This window comes from Numida meleagris, chromosome Z (genome assembly GCF_002078875.1).
Source record: "Numida meleagris isolate 19003 breed g44 Domestic line chromosome Z, NumMel1.0, whole genome shotgun sequence".
Classification (NCBI taxonomy): Eukaryota; Metazoa; Chordata; class Aves; order Galliformes; family Numididae; genus Numida; species Numida meleagris.
Genome location: NC_034438.1, coordinates 51,484,177 through 51,503,562, shown reverse-complemented (window position 1 = coordinate 51,503,562; position 19,386 = coordinate 51,484,177). Strand labels below are relative to the sequence as shown.

Sequence of the window (19,386 nt, the reverse complement as noted above, 5' to 3'; positions counted from 1 at the left end):
AAGAAAAGTGGTTTTGGACTATCAGATGTTCTCTGTGTATAACCAATCCATGAACAAGGTACCTATCAAATAAGATTTTTTTCTTGGTAAGCTGAGTAGTAAAAAAAAATCACAGAATTGTTCTTCTAAACATCCGAAAGTAAGCAAAAAGGTATTGTGGTGACATCAGATCATAAACCAGAACATAGTTTGAATTAAAAGCTATCAGAACTTCATACTATAAACAGCCACACACTATAAATACTTTAGATAAGCAACATACATATGCTCACCAGTTCTAAGGTCTATATTATTATGCCACTGCAATTCACCTCAGGGAAAGAAAAAAAGAAGGGTGTTCTTCAGTGCAATTAAAGCACAGAAACATTGAAGTTCCAAGGTGCCTGTCATTCCTCTGTCTAAAATCAAAGCTGGTGTAACTACAGAAGACGACTTACTGGAGGAGGCACACTGCAAACTGGAAGGTGTTGCCCACTGAAAACCACTGAACACCCTGGGACCTGCTGTGTGCTGCAGGCTGGGATGTGCTGGCCTGTGCAAAGCGGTATCCCATGTGGAGCCACTGTTGTCACTGTGTATGAGACAGGAACTGTGCCCTGATGGATCTGTAGCAAAAGGAAAAAAAAAAGTAGTAGTAAGAACTTACTGCAAACTCTTAACAGCGTTGTACAGCATGCTGAGTAAATTAACAAGCTTTTACCTACATAGTGGAAAACACATTTTCACAATGAATGTCTGAAAAAGACGGGCATGCCTCTAATTCCTGTTCTTTCAAATATTCTTCTCAATGTACTACTTATTGATGAGTATTTTGGGGGCAGGGCAAAGAGGGATCTCTCAGTTTAAAGTGACAAAACTTTGAAGTTTTTTTTTTTTTTAAATACTGAATAAGAAATCTTTGATGCTCTGGTAAAATTGAAAAGCCTTATCGTCAGGAAGCATGGATTCACAAACAGTAATTATTTCAGGAAAGCTCATTCTTCCTTCTTGTTCTGCTAAGATGGAAACCATTCAAACAGCTCATTAGGAGGTGAGAATAACTCAATTAAAGACTGCTGATTTACTGAACTGTATCATAGAGTCAGAAACAGAGGTCAACACAGGAACACAGATCACTGAATGGAACTTAAAGGCTAAACCTGTGCATCACCAAAGTCAGAAACCCCTCTCAGAAGAGAGGCTGAATTTGACCTGGTTCTAGGTCTGGTAGAAAAGTTAGGCAAATAGTGTAATGCTGGCTGTGATTCAGAAATGCTCAGAATAAGAAATAACCTCTTAAAAGGGGTCTGTCTCTGAAGTATAAAATATCACCATGGAGGGCCTCAGTAAGTCTGATCATAGATGCTGCTTGGAAGGTACAGGCAGTCAGATGGAACAACTGCTTATTCACACTTGTCATGATGTAATCTTGCAACACAAAGCAAGAGCATGTTTTGATTTTTAAGATACTCCAGCAGTAAAGATGTTCATCAGTATATAAAGTTGTGAGATGGCAAGAATGCTGGTTAGGTTCCACCCTTGCGCTTGGCCTCTGTGGCTTTGCACACGTAATACAATACATCAGTTGTATGCAGCAGCATTGAATACAAGTAGGACTTTACATAGGGTTGTTAAAAGTTGCATTCTATGTATGTGTAGTTTCAGAAGTGCACACCCAGACAAGCGGTTCATGATTATGTAGCACCCAAAGCACATGTACTGCAGCCTGCCAATTTGAACAACAAAAGGAGATGACAACTTCTTTTACTGTTCTTTAGTTATGAACTCCATACCAATTCCTGTCTCCCGCTCAGAAATTATTTGCTTTCTGCACTACCTTTAGATCTTTTTTTTTTCATATCCTTTAAGGAGGAGCTGATTAGGTTTGGATGGCTTATTTGATTATGCAACAACACTATCACGATTTCTACTGTTATGTAAGCAACCAATTACTGGCATTATGAATTCTACTTCTGAACAATACATTTCAATAATTTATAGATACCTATACTAAGAAGAGATACTTAATGAGAAACAGAAATTTATCGCATCACATCTTAAAGATGTTAAATTAACTTCAGAAGCAAAATAAATGTATTTGAAAGGCCTTGGCCAGAGACCTACAGCACTACGGAAGTATGTGCATTGGAAAGTTCTTAACTTCCACTCTTCTTTAATAAGACTGGACATTTTTTTCCCCCCACTGCCTACTGTAGTGCTTCACACACCAAAAATAGTTCCCTCTGTAAAATAGAATTTAGTGTTATGTGCCTTCCATTGCCAACTAATCTAGAAATGAGAGGGATCTTGAACATTTGGGGGGGAAAAAAAAAAGACACCTTTGATATCCGCCTGTCTGCACTACAAACCTCTTACCTGATCATGAATGTCAACCATCACTGCATTCTGCTGTGGTGGGTGAACAGCTGGGCGTAACATACGAGGAGATACATTCGGTGGGCGAAAAGCTCGGGGCTCTTCTATTGCTTGCTGCTGTCCATAGGAGAGATGGTGATAGTTTTCATCTAGGCTAATGGAATTATGTCGAGACAGACGATCTCTCCTAGTTCTCTGACGTCGAACGGGAGGACTGGAAACACATTAAAAAGACTAGAGATTATATGAATGCCACAAGTCCTTAGTAACTAAAATCAAATAAAAATCAAGTTTCAAGAACATTTTTTTTAATTGCCCCGCAGGCCCAAGCTTGGGGCAATCCAAAACATGAACACAGATGGGGCGATGAACAGATTGAGAACAGGTCTGCAGAGGATGACTGACGGATATTAGTGGACAAAAATCTTGACATGAGCCAGCAGCATACAACTACAGCTCAGAACAATTTATAGCTCAAAGGAAACATCAAAATATTTACCATGTGATCTAGTCAGAAATACTGATGGTAGTCTAGTCTAAACACTCTTCTCTTGAGCTGAAATGAAGAATCAAAAGTGTTTATCTGTCTGTAGTTTACCTCCTTCTGTTTCGTGCAGGTGTGTTGCATCGTTCCCCTGAGAAGTGGTGTTGGTTGGGCCGAGCCAAAGGAGGCTGCCTACTTGATGTCATATCCCATGGTCGCATTGGCGGTGACGAGGCTGGTGATGCCGTTGTATAGTCAAAGACTGAATGGGAAAGGCGTTGGCGCTTGGGGCTGGGACCGTCTTCACTCTATATCAGTGAAAAACAAACAAAACATCTCCAGATGAGTGAATTACAACTATGTTTCAGTATTACTTTGCAGCTAGCATTATAAGGAGGCGTTCACTGCAGACTGCACTGAAACACCTTTAAGTTAATCAGCTGCAAGTAGCCATCCATTTACTACTCTTCTAACAGAAATTTGTGATAGCTCCCTAACTCCTGAAGAATAACTACATTATACTTCAGAAGCAGCAATATATCAAATACTCTGATGTCTATCAAACCCAAATTTATTATCAGGAAAGATAATAATATGAGGAATATAAGGTATATCCTACCCCTACATTTAAGGGTTACAGAAGCATGAAGACGTATAAGCACAGTCTTCGTGCTTGTGCTCTGTGTTGCCTCCCTTTTATTGTGAAGGCCATGCTATAATGGCTAATCAGATATTTGGTTTGTACTGCAGTCAATTCCAATTCTGCTAGCTTAGCACACAGGTGCTTGTTTTTCTACTTCCTAGTATAAAAATTGTCATTGGGAAGTACCAACACATGATCTAAAAAAAAAAAACCACTAAAAAATCACCAACCTGTCTGTGTACTTCAATAAAATTCATCCAGTACTACATAACACCTAGTTTTCAGTGTTAGTGATATGAAAGCCATTCACCTCCAAGTAATGTTCTCCCGGCTGCTTCTGAATACAAGCAATGACCTCTCTTTTCCACTGCGTAACCATGCTATCGACTCTACTTAAATAGAGACAGATGCCATTCTTGTCAAAAAATCCTACAGATGTCTCAGAATCCAGCAGCAAATGCAATAAAAGTTTCTTCCCAAGCTCCAATGTACTCTTCCCTCAGAATTATAATCTGTCATGTTGCTAACAAATTTAACGACCAAAATATTCCACTTCAGAACCCAAAGTCTGAACACATGAAAACTAAAAGCAACACAAGAACTGCTATGCTACATTCACCTTTGACCTCAAGCATCACAGACTTCTCTGACACTGCTTTGCTGCTCTCCAGCTTATTTACTCACTCATTTCTGTCTCTCTGACTCTGTATTCAATTACTGATTACTGCAATCGATAACTGCAGAGAAAACCCACTAATCTACACATTGGTACAGGTCTCATTTCAGATTATTTGCAGATTATCAACTACTTCTGGTTCTTAGCTTTACAGGGGACTATTTATTTTCTGAACACTATCAGTTGCTTTCTGATAGGTTAGTAATGATATATATGTTGTCCTCCTGCTCTTTACTGTGCAAATACATTGTTTTGTAACTCCTAGGTTCTGTGCATGAGTTTAAGGAAAAAAAAAAGGTATTCTTCCTCACTTGACCACTTTGATTAAATTTCACTTTTTTCAGACTCTTGCTTTCAAATACCTTAGTATAAACTACTTTCCCCGCAATGATGATGTAGGAAGAGAAAAAGGAGAGGAAAAAAGTGAATGCAAAGTGCACTGAGATGCACATTTTCAATTCTACATTTTTTTTTTCTAAGCATAGTCCCCCCAGGGGAAACAGGCTGATGATGCATGTACCTGTTTATCTCCCAGTCATTTTTCAACTCCTTTACCATCTCCACCTGAATATTAACATTCATTATCAATATTCAGTGTCAAATAGCATGAGAGAAAAAGAAGTCAGAATACAGGTATGCTCCTGAAGGTTCATGAAAGCAGGAGTGCATGTGATTCTTCCAGAAGGCTGACCCTGTTGTCAGGAGCTCAACTTGATATAACCAACCAAGGAGGAGATACTTGAGAGCAGTTAATGCTTCTATGAAAACAGAAATCTTACCAGAGTTCAGAGGGTATTTCCAAAGGACAATTCCTAAACTAAACTACATTTGTTCTTCTACTCACAGATCTGATCATTTAATCTGTGCTTACTCTTGCAGTGGAAGGAGCTGAAGAGAAGGATGACTTTTGGATCAACATAGGAGATTTCTAGATGTGAGAATTTTTTGCATCATGAAGTCTATTCAAATTAAAATACTGGAAATAAAAATGCAGGTAGATAAGATGCTGTGGTCTTGGGAAATTACATGGAAAAGCCAAATGAAAGAAGGAGTTATGGGCCTTAGTGAAGCTGGCAGAGAGCAAAGCACTGTGAAGGAATAAAATAAACATTGTTGACTGGCTATACACCCTATGTACGCCATTGTCTGGTGATCTCCCACTCCCATAATTTAATTCTCGCACCTTTCCCAAGCAGTAACACTAACACACCCAGCCCTGAAGAAAGCAGTTTAGGGAGGAAAAAAAAGTTTTGTGATTATTTTTTTTCTTTTGTACCTGGAGTGCACCACCTCAAAGACAGCGGATATGTAAACTGTTCACTAGCTAGCCATCATCATCACTGCAGCTTACCACATCATATACCTATTTCGAACTCCATACTAAATACTAGTTGACCTCTACATTTAGCAACAGTACTTTCACTCCAACTTGTGTCCTGTTAAGAAAGAAATCAAAGATAAAGTAAAGTTTGGAACTATATGCAAGTATAGTTTTAAAAACTAATTATGTTTTTTTCTCCTATGCTGAGGAAGAAAGAATCTGAAGCTAAGTCATATTTGCAAATTGATTAAAAAAATACAAACAACCCCAACACAAAGATGACCTAGAGTTTCATATTAATTCTTAGCATTATACAGCATAGTAAACAGATGCTAGCTGATCACTGACAAGAATGTGCAACTATGAACTGTAGCACCAGGATAGGTGCTGCAGGCAGCTCTGGTTTTAGATTCTAACGCTACATGCTGAAGAAGTGTGAGCGCAAAACAAGTGGCAAGGAGCAGCAAAGTCTTGTTTTCAAATATGTTTTATTTCTGTCGCTTAGTAGAATGACATCAGTATATTTCCACAGAATTGTTGCAAATCAACCCTCCTTATCAAGCCCTCCACCTAAAACTTACTCACAGACTTAGTCTGAGGATTTTTTGTATCTGAGTAGGATTTCTAGTCAGGTTTCAGTCCAGATTAAACACTACTGAATAACTCCAATGAGCTCACCATTCACTTGAGCATATCTGTACCACTCACACACAGCAGCTGATCCTCTAAAGACAATCAACTCCAACTGCAGAAGCAGATTCACTATAAATTCAGTCTGGAAATTCTAGACAAATAAATAAATTTTATGCTGTTGAGATGAAACATCAACATGAAACCAAGTATAAAAAAAATGAGGAAAATAAAAAGTATGTTTCAAATAAGTGAGTGAACCTGAGTTGCAAGCTCCTGAGGGGAGGATGTTGTGAAACTAAAGTCACTTTCTAATGTGAAGATTAGTTCAGAGAATGTTCAAGACAATATACAGAACATTACAGAAGCTCTGGGGAAAGCGAGGCAACACCTTAAATCCCAAGCAGGATTTTCTAAATTCACATTTATCTATTGATGCTGTTCACAAGCACTGCTGATAGAGAACAAACCAGCAGAACCTAACAAGCAACCAATGGGACACAACTGGCTATACCGACAATGACTCTAAATTATAAGCAAGACAAGCTTTTCAACAAGTTTTGGCAAACTTCAACTTAATCCAAAATTCTGTATTTTGCATGGATATTTTATTCATTTTCACATATTTTTAAAAAAAGTAAACCTGAAGTTAAAATACATGCAGAATTATTCTTGCAAATTTATTATTATAAAATTGGAAAGTGATTATCCACATTATTATGAATCACAAAAAATCAAAATCGATTATAATGAATTTATGTTCTTTTTTAGAAAATAATTAGTCAATAGATAGATTTTAAAAGAATAGTTAACATGAAAGGCATTCTACAACTGCAAAAGGGCCTCTCAAAACAAGTGCTACAGTAAGATTAAATTAGTTTAATAGCTAACACTTTGAAGGGCTTTAAAGCACACCTACATTAAGGGCACAAAACATGACCTGGCAGGTGTTCAATTAGAAAACGCAACAAGTACTTTTACACTAATGTAAAACAGAGGAAAAAGATCTGCAAAACCATGTTAGGAAATAAAGGAAGGTTTAAAGGTATCTTGATTGTTTAAACACAGGAACTTATCCTACATTCTTTTCAGTACAAAGCTAATATGACCTATCTCTGTATAAAAAAATCCAACAGGAAGTAAAAGCTGGTGAAAATCTCAGAGAGGATGATACCAAAAGACACCAAAATACTGCAACAGGAGTCTCTCAAAAAAGATGGGTATTCCAGGCAACTACATAAACACCAAATCTGGGGACTACATAAATACCAATGTAGGACTTCTAAGTACATTAGAAGACAAGCAATATGGACTGTAGGAAATGAAATAATATGAGATGATTATGACCAATAAAGTACAATTCTTTCCCCAAAGATATAAAGCATTTTAAACTACATTTTTTCGTTTGAGTGAATAAAAGGACAAGGTAATCTTGGTCCTTAAGGAGAAAAATAGGACTGGTTGTTCCTTCTACTTGCATTTCTAAACAGTGTTTTACAGGAACTTCTTATATTTATACCTTCAAGTTGCAAGACTGTCTAAAAATCTATGCCAAAATTCTGATTTCAAACAAAATACACATCTAACTTATTGTCTTCTGAATCTTTTAGATGCCTCTGGTAAATGAGACTAACATTCATACAAAGAATAAACATTCATCAATTTCTGTGTATGCTTCTAAGACACGTTCACAATTACAGTGGCTAAGCAGCAGTATTCAAAAAATATAAATATAAATCTCTATATTTATATTTACATAAATATAAATATAAAATCTTTAAGTGATTGCTTAATTTGGATAATGCCTAGCAAAATATATTTGCCTACAGCTTCTTTTCTAAACAATTTTATTGTCATGCTTTTATGTAACTGGAATTCAATACATTCAGAAAGTTTTAACTCAGTAATTCCACCTTTATTATATATTTAAAACAGATATCTGGGCAGTAAAATAAAAAGTCATTTAAGTTAAAACAATTACCAAGGCAAAAGAACCCACACTGTGCACACGCAGGGAAGGTGAGGCACAACAAACCATCTGGCTACTCACAGACCCCAGTGCTCCAGGCACCAGCCCCACAGGCCTGCGGGGCCCCAGCTGCTGGCCTTGCCTCCACTCACCACGTCTCAGCAGTGGCCTGCATTCAGTCCGTGCAACGCACACACACGCACACATGAGATAAGGGTGAGGTCACGCAGAGGATTCATTAAGAAAGGATGTAATAAGAAGGTAGGACAGGCTGCAGTGACCATGTGCAGGGCTCAGACAGACAGGCATACCGACCGGCTGCAGATACACACAACCGACTGCTCTGTACCCTCTTCCTCCCACCCACTCTCTGCTCACCCCCATTCCCCTTCCCAAAGCACCGCCTTGGCAGCTGGCACAGCTCCACAGGCCCTCCAGCAGCCTGGGCCTTGGGTTTGCATCCTTATCAGCTGCAAAGTCCTTGCTTGCCTGCAAGCAAGTTTCTTGATAGTCAGTGTGGTTGACCAGGGCTGGTTTTAGACCCTCTCTAGTCCTTCTTTTTCAAGTTTGGCTGGCAGATTTGCATCTCTGTACAAGTACTTGATCACATAATCTCACTGCAATAAGCATTCCCACAAACTCTTCTCTATTACTGACTGACCAGGTTTAGTTTGGTTACCATCTCCCTTACCGTTCATTGGTCAGGTTTTGCGTCTTGGTGAGTTCCTTTCTGTGGTTTCAAAGAATCATAAAATGGCCTGGGTTAAAAAGGATCTCAAGGATCATCGAGTTTCAAACGCCCTGCTGTGGGCACGGTCATCAACCACTAGACCAGGCTGCCCAGAGCCACATCCAGCCCGGCCTTGAACACCTCCAGGGATGGGGCATCCACAACCTCCTTGAGCAACCTGTTCCAGTGCGTCACCACCCTCTGTGTGAAAAACCTCCTCCTAATATCCAACCTAAATTTCCCCTGTCTCAGTTTAAAACCATTCCCCCTTGTCCTATCAGTATCCACCCATGGAAGCAGTCGTACCCCCTCCTGTTTATATGCTCCCTTCAAGTATTGGAAGGCCACAAGTATTGGAGGTCTCCCTGGAGCCCTCTCTTCTCCAAGCTAAACAAGCCCAGTTCCCTCAACCTTTCCTCATAGCAGAGGTGCTCCAGCACTCTGATCACCTTGGTGGCCTCCTCCGGACCTTTTCCAAGAGCTCTGCGTCTTCCTTGTGCTGGGGCACCAGGCCTGGTCACAGTACTCCAGATGGGGCCTCACAAGAGCTGAGCAGAGGGGGACCACCACCTCCCTCTCCCAGCTGGCCACTCCTCTTTTAATGCAGCCCCAAACACAGTTGGCCTTCCGGGCTGCCAGCACACACTGCTGGCTCACATCCAGCTTCTCGCCCACCAGGACTCCCAACTCATTCTCCACAGTACTGCTCTCAAGGAGTTCTTCCCCCTTTTCATAGTTTTCCCGCTCAGCACTGAAATGCTCCTTGACCAGACACTCACAGGAGTACACACTCTCTCCTTCCACATATATAAACCACACGAAACTGCCATTAACTGTACACAGAGAAACTGTGAGGATGTCAGACACTACAGCTGAGAAAGAATGAGATAAAGACTATTTACAAAAACTGGACAAGCCAACATCTTCCCACCCTTTGTCTTAAACAAGAATACTTGAAATTAAAAGTGTGGAAAAAAAATAACAGCAGAAAAAAGTGATCATATTAACTTTAAAGGCAACAAACTTAAAGCTCTTCATCTTTATGTATAAAGACCAAGATTTCCTCTAAATGCACCCTCAAAATTCTAGATCTAAATAAATCTGGAAAGGAAGTACTAAAAAGAAGCAATTATATGCAATAAATTGAAGAATAATGGTCTAAGAGAAGCAAAAAAAATAGGGATTGTGAACAGGCATGATTATTTCCAAGCCTAATTGCTGTTCTTTTTCCAAGACAATGTGAAAAAAAAAAAAAAAAAAAGATTACCCAGTTGAACAGAGGGTTGCATCACAAAAGTTTTGTCTACATACAGACTTACCAGCAGAATCATACTGAGACGATACACAGCTTTTACAGGCAAAAGCTCCCTAGACAAACTTTAGCTGGCAGAATAAACAATCTTTTGCCAGTGTAACTGAGTTTGCCCAATGAATTTTGCTGGCCTGGTTGTGCTGGTTAGCAGAGTTCTGATCTGTTCCTCTGTTGTTGCTGGTTTTTTTTTGTGCTGACAACTGTGTGCTAGAAGAGCTAGATGATAAAACACTTTTTGCTCAGCTTCTGCAGCACTAAGCAGGATGTAGAACTTCTCTCTCCTTCAACCTTCCACCTTCCATATCAACATCTTACCTGTTCTTGTGAATAATAAAATACTCGGATCCGGCACCATGGCTCCAAAGGGAGGAACTAAAAAAAATTATGTTTGCTGACTGGGAACACAATCTGGCAGAACACAGCAGCAAAGTGGATGTAAAGTGGGCATGCAGTGAGAAAATAAACATTTGGATAGCGATGTCCACACTTTGCATCCCCCAGACACCAAATTAAAACCCTAGATTCCAAACATTCAAGACAACTGTTACATACAATGCGTCACAAAAAGCCTTTTAAGTCCTGGTTAGGTTTCAGTGACAAGTTTCATTACCAGTAACTGTTCTGAAAGCCAATTTTTTTTTTCTAGCCCACATTCAGTTTTAGATTTGTGATCTACAGACAACTTGAATGCATGGCTAGCAGAGTATACACAAGACAACTTCCTGATGAAGGAATGTTACAGTAATGTGAATCTAATCTAATAAAAACTTGGAAAAGAAGTACAGACCTTCCCAAACCTGAGAGCTGGCTCAAACAAGTTGGGTGGCTGAAAGGAAGCCCAGTGAGGCAGCTCTTAGGGTTCAGAAGTCTTAGGAGAGAGTACCTGTTATCCTGTGTCCAGTTCTGAGCTCCTCAGTACAAAACAGAGGGAGAGAGGTACTGAGAGAGTCTGGTGAAAGGCCACTAAGATGATGAACCGACAGCAGCATCTCTCCTACAAGGAGAGGCTGAGAGAGCTGAGAGAGCTAGGACTGTTCAGCCTGGAAAGGAGAAGGCTCAGGGGAATCTCATCAACATGTACAAACACATGAAGGGAGAGTCCAAAGAAGACAGAGCCAGGCTCCTTTCAGTGGGGCCCACTACCAGGACAAAAGGCAATGGACACAAACTGGCACATAGGAAGATCCCTCTGAACACCTGGAAGCATTTCTTTGCTGTGCAGGTGATAGAGCACAGGCTGTCCAGAGAGGGTGTGGAGTCCACTCCTTGGTGATCTTCAAGCCACCTGGATGTGGTCCTGAGCAACCTGCACTGGGTAGCTCTGAAGGGGTTGGCCCACACGGCCTCCAGAGGCACCTTTCAACCTCAGTCATTCTGTGATTCTGACGCAGCACAAATCTGTGCTGCGTCAGATCTTCACTGAATGCTATGCACTAGGCTTTCAGTAGTGTTCTCCTGTGAAAGCCAGAAAAAGCAAATCAAATAATACTTCATGGTAGAGGCCCAAAAGTTAATGTACAGAAGTATCCTTGTGAGCACATATACGGTTTTCCACTTAACCTTGGCACATCTCAGAGTTTTTGAAATGGGATACAACTTGGCTCTGCTCTTCAGAAAGGACTGTCAAAAATTGCAGAAGTCAGTATGTAACTAGAACTTGAGACAAAAAAATTTCAGTAGAGGCAGAGAAACACTAAGCATGACAACAGTCATTTCTATGGTTACAGCAGAGTTCAGAGGGAAAAAAGGGCAGAAGATAACTCCTTTTTGCCTCCTTTCTCTGGGGTTAGGCAAGAAATATTTTGTATTTCAAACCTTAGAGACAAAAGAGTCTTTAGGAAGTAACTTGAGTAAGGAAGAAAACCTCAATCTTTCTTCATTTTTCTAGAAAGAAGATCATCTCCTAAAGCATTGATGAAGACTGCCAGGTAGAGCATCTGCTCAGCAACAGCAGAAGTTGCACTATGAATGCTCTCACCCCTGCTCATACAATGACTTACCCTCATCACAGCATGAAAGAAAAAACTGGTCAGTTCTATCAAAAACGCAGCCCAGAGCTGGGCTGACAGACACAAGGCTAATAGTAGGAGGCTCTGGAGGAAGGACACAGCTGAGTTTGTGATATTGTTAAGTTCGCTTAGGCCAGAGGCATCAGGAGATTTCAAGGATAGAAATAAAACTTTAAGACTCAAGATGAAAGGGCTCCTTAGATAATCAGCAAACAAAACACAATATTTGTCACGGCGCCTACATGAAAAACAGTTGTGTTGTGTTGGTTTTTTTTCCAGTTATGAAGTTGTTGTGATAAATGCAAAAGACAATGCTTCTGCAAATGAACTAGGAGGTAATAAAGCTCTTGGGACAGAAACTCTGAAAAGCCTCTTATTTTCCTGAGAAGGGAGAGCAAGCACCACTGTCTTCTTACAGATGGAAAGCCTACAGAAGATCCCTGGTGAGGCAGCTCTGTGCTACTTAACTATTTTTCTATCAAGTGAGGAATAGTTCCAAAGCAATCCAGGCAAACTGGTTGGACAACAATCAGCAAAAAGCTTAATTAAGGTGCAACAGAGATTCCCTTCTTCTCTCACAGAGTTTTTAAATAGCTGCTGTTGGCATTTTACCGCTGTTGAACGAAGAAAAGACTTGGCTTTAGACATTTTGACAAATAGAAATCAGTAGAGGGCACCAAAAAGCAAAGGAAGTTTTCCTAATCTTTCACAGGAGCTCACTAAAAGAGGATCAATTCCAAGTGAAGTCAAGCCTCCACCTTACCAGACGTTTCACGTATTAGTGCCCCAACAGTCAATATAACTGTCCAACTTGAAATAGAATGAAATAAAATGTACACCATCTATATTCTTACTCCTGCCTTTCAGATTCCTCCTGGGGAAGACGAAGAGCTCCTTAGAAAAATTAAATGACCAAACCTTTAGGAATCTAAAACTTGCTCCATACAAATTCCCATCCAGTTCACTAGCAGTTTAACTCATGTTGTTACCAAGTACAAACACACAAGATTGTTCTGAAACTCAACAAGACTACAGTTTAAGTTTCAACTTGCTTTTTAGTAGTAGTCCTGAAGAACTCACTTGTCTTCATAACTGCAGAAGTTGTACTACTCTTATCTGAGTATAGAAATAATTTGTTAGACTTCCTCACTGAGAAGCTGAACAAGTAACTTGACTTTGGAAATAGTATCACTTCAAATCATATTATCTCCTATAATCAGAGTAAACCATGTTGAAATAAAACGTGTACGGATGGGCTTATGCTCAGATTCAAATAAGAAAATCTTGAGATCCCTAACTTATGAACCCCTCTAATTTATACACAAATTTTCTTGCAATTACCACTCTTAGCACGTACTGTTTGCGGTAACAAGCCCAGGGAAACCTTTACATTTAATACTACGTACACATACTTTCTTTTCTACAGGTTTGGAGATTGAGGAAGATAACATTACCAACTTCTGCTCATTACAGCTGCCATAGCACCTCATCCACTCTGCTATCTCACACTCAATCCTCTGACTGCACACACTGTGCTCTCTAGCTGCTCAGCCAAATGGAGCTTCCTCCTCTTTTTCAGGACAGCAAGTCCCTAATGCCACAGTTACAAAACTTCACTAAAGAAAGAAAAAAAAAGGTGTATATCCTTCAAGCAATAATGGGTTCTGCTGGGTGAGCAAACAGCAAAATCCCTGGGATGTGGGTAAATGCCACAAATTTAGCAACTGCAAGCAGTGGTGCTTTTTCAGCACATGGTGATTATGAACAAGCATGTAAACAGCACTGCGGAGTCAGGCAGGAATGCCAGAACCAGGTGGGCGCTTGGTGACCATGTCTGCCTTCCCACACTGGCTGCCTCACCAGATGGTCAAGCAACATACTGAAAAGAGTGCTCCCAATGCCACTGTCACGTGGCTTCAGGACAATGAACGTCTGCATAAGTAGTAACTACGTTACCTCTGTAAAGAATCATAGCTGAAAACAAACGCCTCCAGAAAGCATCTAATGCACAAATAGTTTTAAAACACTCTTCTTAAGGAAGCCGCAAACATCTTCCTGGTCCACGTATAACGAAGAACACCTCGCCTTAAACGCGAAATAGGAATCGGTACGCACTGAACATCCCGAAGGCAGAGCCCCAAGCCGCACACCTGCAAGCAGCAGTCACCCCCTGCACAGCCGCTCTTTCTCGGCTCGTGACCGCGCAGCGGCCCGCAGGCACACAGGAGACGCCGACGCTTCTTCCCGACCCGAGCTCGGCCACGGCCAACCGGCCCTCGCCCGCCGAACCGGCACGGCCCCGACACGAACGCAGCCAACCGCCCCTCCCCGCCGGTACCTGAGGCCGCGGGGCCCCGCGGGGCCGCGCCCCCGCCTCCTCGGCGCGCCCCGCGGTGCCCGGCGAGGCTCCGCCGCCGCCTCCTGTCGTGTCGGCTGCGGTTCCCGCCGCCGCCGCCGCCCGGCCCGGTCCTGCGCCGCCCGCCCGCACGGTCGCTTCCGGGAGTGGCGGCCCAGCGCCCTCCGCCCATCACAGGGCGAGCCCCGGCTGCGCCCCGCGACCCTCCCGCGCCCGGCCCGCCGCCCCCCGCGGCCCGCTGCCGCCACCACCCGCCATCTTCCGCCCCTGCGGGCCCCGCGGCCCCGCGCCGCCTCCGGGTGCCGGTGACGTCACGCTCCGGCGGGGGCGGGCGGAGAGCAGCCAGCCCCGCCTCACACCCGGCAGTGCGCGACGCCCTTTGTTTGCACCTGCCAGCGGCCGGCGGACCGGCGAGCGCGTCACCGCCGCGGCCGGAAGTAGGCGGTGAGCGGGCGGGGGCGGGGCCTACAGGCCTGGCGCGCACGCGCAGCAGGTCGCCAGATCGCTCCGTTCCCAGCCGCTTCTGCGGGCGGCCCGAGCGGCGGCGCGGCGGGAAGTCCCGCCCCTGCTCGTTTCGGGGCGGCAGACGGGGGCTCTTCGCACCAGGAGTCGTCCAGTCCCTCCCGATTAGCTGGAATACTATGAAATTAACCTGTGATTTCAAAACACAAGGGGTTTTACTCTTAGGAGGGCACTGAAGCGCTGATCTAATTCCGATTTCTAAAGAGGATCATTTAAAACTTCACTAATACGTGCCCTTTTCCAGGCACCTCAAGCCAAAATGTCAGCTTAGTATCAAGTAAACCGCCTTGCAAAGCAGCAGGAAAATACAGCCTTGCAAAAAGTCCCCCAGCCTTTCCGACTCATGAAGTCAGAGCAGCTGCAGTAAGACATCCTACGTTACCTCGCAGTTAGCAGCAGCACTGCCTTATTAACAGAGCATCATATGGCAGCAGTGTTCAGAATACTGAGGGAATGCAAGCAAAAAGAAAAATACTGTACATTCACTTAGTAAAAGATTGTCCTGAATGAAGTGTATTTCTTAACGTGACAGAATCAACATAATTCTTAAAAATGAGTACTGTGCTTGCATAGCAAAGTCTTTATATATTAAAAGAAATACATAAAAAAAGGTAAATATTGATCTTTTGAAGGAGAAATTTATGTATGCCTCACCTTGTCACCATCATCGTTGCAAATGTGATCTTGATGGATTGACTGGCATTGAAAGGAAGTAGCAATGCTACCTGCAAAAGAAGGTGGGTAAAAAACTTGTTAAAATGATAACCCAATTCCTGTGAATGCTAAAAATAAAGACAAATCTACCAGCCAGTTGTTTTTTTTTTCCCCCTCCACACAGAAGAGAGGTTCAGTTGCCAAATAGCTAAGTCTGACAAGTCATGCATTTAATTCTGATGCTGGAATAAGCATCAGAGATGCATTTTGCACAATGTGCCAGCAATAACTTCAGAGATTTTTTCCAAACATTTAAACAGAACAAAATTTGAGCTAGTTCATCAATCCAAAGCAAACATATGCAGTAACATACCATATGCACACACAGAGAGAAGCTACAAGGCTCCGTGTTAAGGTGCTGTAGTCCTGCCCTGTATCCTTTACTAAAGAAAATGTCCAGCACCCTGGTTAGCCACAAAACAGCAGTTTCTCTCCAATGGTCTATTAAGAATAACAGTGGATTAAAAAATCCAACATTAAAGCAGAAAGGCATTTGCTCTTATCTATCTTATCTCTTGTGGAATTTCTGCCTGCTTAACGTTTTTCATCAGTTTCATTATGCTGCATTCTCTACATGGTACAGCACACTTCTGCAAAGACTCACCCCAGTCCTGAGACTTCTATCCAAGCAGAGTAACAACCTGAAGCTTGATTGTATCAATACAGATTCCCAAGCATGTGCTTTTCCCTGCTCAGAAAGCAGAGGAGTCGGGTAACCACTGCTGCTGATTTTGTACTTTCTAAAAATACTGGGTTAAACAAAAAATAATAAAATAAAATGTACAGAGACAAAAAACAAACAAACAAACAAAAAAAAAAAAAAAAACAACAGCCTTATTGTAAAGGTACACTATTTCATGATGTTCCTCACAGAACATATATGTAGAAATTTTCTCCATGGTTTTCCTGGGGGCCTTCTGTTACAATTTTGAAATTTGAATAATCCTGTTCTGTAAGATAGACAAGGAATTCCATGCATAAATTTTTTCATAAATCTTTGCAGCTTATGGGATGTTTAGAACCTGTACAGCACTGATCAAAGATGATGCTTATTACAGAAGCAGGCAGTCTGCCACTCGGCAGAAATCATGGCCAGTCAGAGCAAGCCTCCAAAATCACTCTGTAATTGACGGGGAACAGAATCCTTAAATCCTTAACTCCTTATTGTCATCACTGCCTAAGCATTAAAACTGCATTGTTTTTGCTTTTTTTCCCCCCTGACTTCTAAAATAGGATGTATAAAATGGGAAAAGCAGGACAATTAGTTTCTTTTTGCTCCACAGCAGCCAGAGCAGATGTGCTTGAGGAAACACTGCACAGGCAGCACCCTACCTACTGTTTAACAATTGTTAAACAGCTTCTAATGCCTAAGAGTGCATAATGATGTCTTACAGAAGTTGAGTGTTCACATATTAAAACTTATAAGTCACACAAATTTCTTAAAAGAGGCATTCTTGGAAGATCCCACAGGCTACACAGCCTTCGTCTCTGTTTGGCTTTCCAACCCAGAAGGCAGTATACTTGGTTTCATTTTCATAGCAGAACATGCAGACCCACACTGTTATACTGAGTGCATACCTACAGCTTCCTTCCACCTTCATAAATTAGATGTAGAAGCTTCAATCTATAAATACTTCACTGTGGTTTTGTAGAATCTCGTTATCATAGAATCACAGAATGGCTTGGGTTGGAAGGGACCCCAAGGATCATCAAGTTCCAACCCCCCTGCCACAGGCACGGCCACCAACCTCCAGATCTGGTACTAGACCAGACTGTCCAGAGCTCTATCCAACCTGGTCTTGAACACCTCCAGGGACGGAGTATCCACAACGTCTCTGGGCAGCCTGTTCCAGCACCTCACCACTCTCTCTGTGAAGAACTTCCCCCCGACATCTAATCTAAACCTTCCCTCCTTGAGCTTAAAATGATTCCCCCTTGTCCTATCACTATGTACCCTTGTAAAATGTTGATTCCTGATGTTAGCTAAAAGCGCGTGCCTTTAACTACTACAGCTGCAAATGGACAGAGTTCTTGAAAACACATTGTTAGGTTATTTCCTCTGTCTCAAGACTGTTACATGTTGTGGGAACTGTATATTCTCGACATGATGAGACCCTTGCTTGTCACCAAGGGTTGTTGTGTTTCCCTTGTTTCCCTGGCATTTCCAGGACAGAATAATGCTTCAAAAGAGGAGATTTCGTTTATATCCTTATTAATTCCACAGTTCTGCTCACAAGGGAAAAAAGGAAAAAAAAAAAGAAAAAAGAACCAGAACACTGCATGAATATACATATCCTTCTGAAAAAGATAAAAAAAACTCATAAGTTTCAATTTAAATTACTAATTAATTACAGTTGGTATAAATAATGCATTGATATAATAAAAGATCATTAAACAGATAAAAAGGCCATTAATTTATTTGGCTTGAGATAACAAAAACTGCACCAGATGCTGCAGTCTTCTTTTTGGCATCTCTTAGTACCAAACAAAAAGCCCGACTCAGCTGTCACAGCCCACTGCAAACTGCATGTGCGCTTCCAAGCAGGCTTTGAACTGAATCTATATTCATGCTCACCATAGCTGTTATTTTGGTCTAGCAGTTTAGAATGAAAAATAAGAGTCTTATTTAAGAAAACCTATGCTTGGATTTTCACGTTAGACATGCTTTCAGATGCTGAAAACTCAAGTGTTATTAAAAACACAGCAAACAATATAAAAATCTGAATAATAATAGTTTTGGCATCTCGGTGTTAAAAACAGCTCCAAAGCAGACAGGACAGCAGCAGCAGCACATTCCTCTGGGTCCCTAATGCCACGATGCAGTTGTCAACAGTGAAGCAATGCTACTGCAGCTAGCCTGTCACTGCTATTGATTCTTACCCCCTCTTCCAAGCCAAAACTGGCTTTTACAGTCCATCACTTTATGTTCTCAAAGCGAAACCTGACAATAAGCACTGATTCTACTTACTGAAAGAAGTTTAAAATTCAGTATCAGGAAAACCAAATCCTTTTCTTCTTGCTTGCTCTGCAAAGGAGTCCGCTGCTTTGTTTACAGATACATATTTGCTAGCAGATGGATCTATCATAGCATGTTAATGCCTCATGGAGGGGTTTTTTGTTTTTGTTTTTCTTTTGATCAGAAGCTTCAGAAGATGGTGAACCATGTTTACAACAAAGAAATGTCTTGTGTTAGGAGTTCACCTGCACTTACTGCTTACCACTGTACTCTATCTATCTACGCACAGGCTACTGTATTCTGTGTGAATGCGTATACACATAAAGACTGACATATACACATGTACATACAGATGCATATGCACATGTGGCTATACGGACATATATGCACATACGTTTAATATATGTATACATAGATGTATACAAGTATAAATATTTTACACATGCATATACTGTGTTTATTATGGTCTTCCACAAACCCCCACTCAGTTTTAACATTGCAGCCAGATGCTAGGAAGTTAATTAATGAGTCCAGTAAGTATCAAGCAACAGAAACAATTGAAAAAGCTGAGAAAGGGTGTTTTCAAGTAACTGTCCATAATTACCTAAGACAGAATTACAGAAGATGCAACTTGTAGGCAAAACTGTTTCCAAATCTTTGTAACTTATTACTTAAAAACAAAACAAAACAAAACAAAAAAACCTGCAGA

The 19,386-nt window shown here is 41.5% G+C and overlaps 1 protein-coding gene across 7 annotated transcripts in view; it reads right to left on the bottom strand.

Annotated features, from left to right (window-relative positions):
- The window catches only part of RNF38 (ring finger protein 38), an 88,281-nt gene that overhangs the window by 19,150 nt on the left and 49,745 nt on the right, over nt 1–19,386 (bottom strand). For 4 of the 7 annotated variants that reach the window (XM_021380154.1, XM_021380155.1, XM_021380152.1 and 1 more), the window contains exons 2-5: nt 15,662–15,732; nt 2,954–3,147; nt 2,356–2,569; nt 438–605 (exon numbers count right to left, since the gene is read on the bottom strand). In XM_021380154.1, the coding sequence (XP_021235829.1) occupies nt 438–605; nt 2,356–2,569; nt 2,954–3,060 (489 nt within the window). In that variant the 5' untranslated portion in view covers nt 3,061–3,147; nt 15,662–15,732. Of the gene's footprint in view, nt 1–437; nt 606–2,355; nt 2,570–2,953; nt 3,148–14,279; nt 14,395–14,467; nt 14,610–14,874; nt 14,964–15,661; nt 15,733–19,386 lie in introns of those variants that run through there. The other 3 variants (XM_021380157.1, XM_021380156.1, XM_021380158.1) reach the window with 3 other exon arrangements.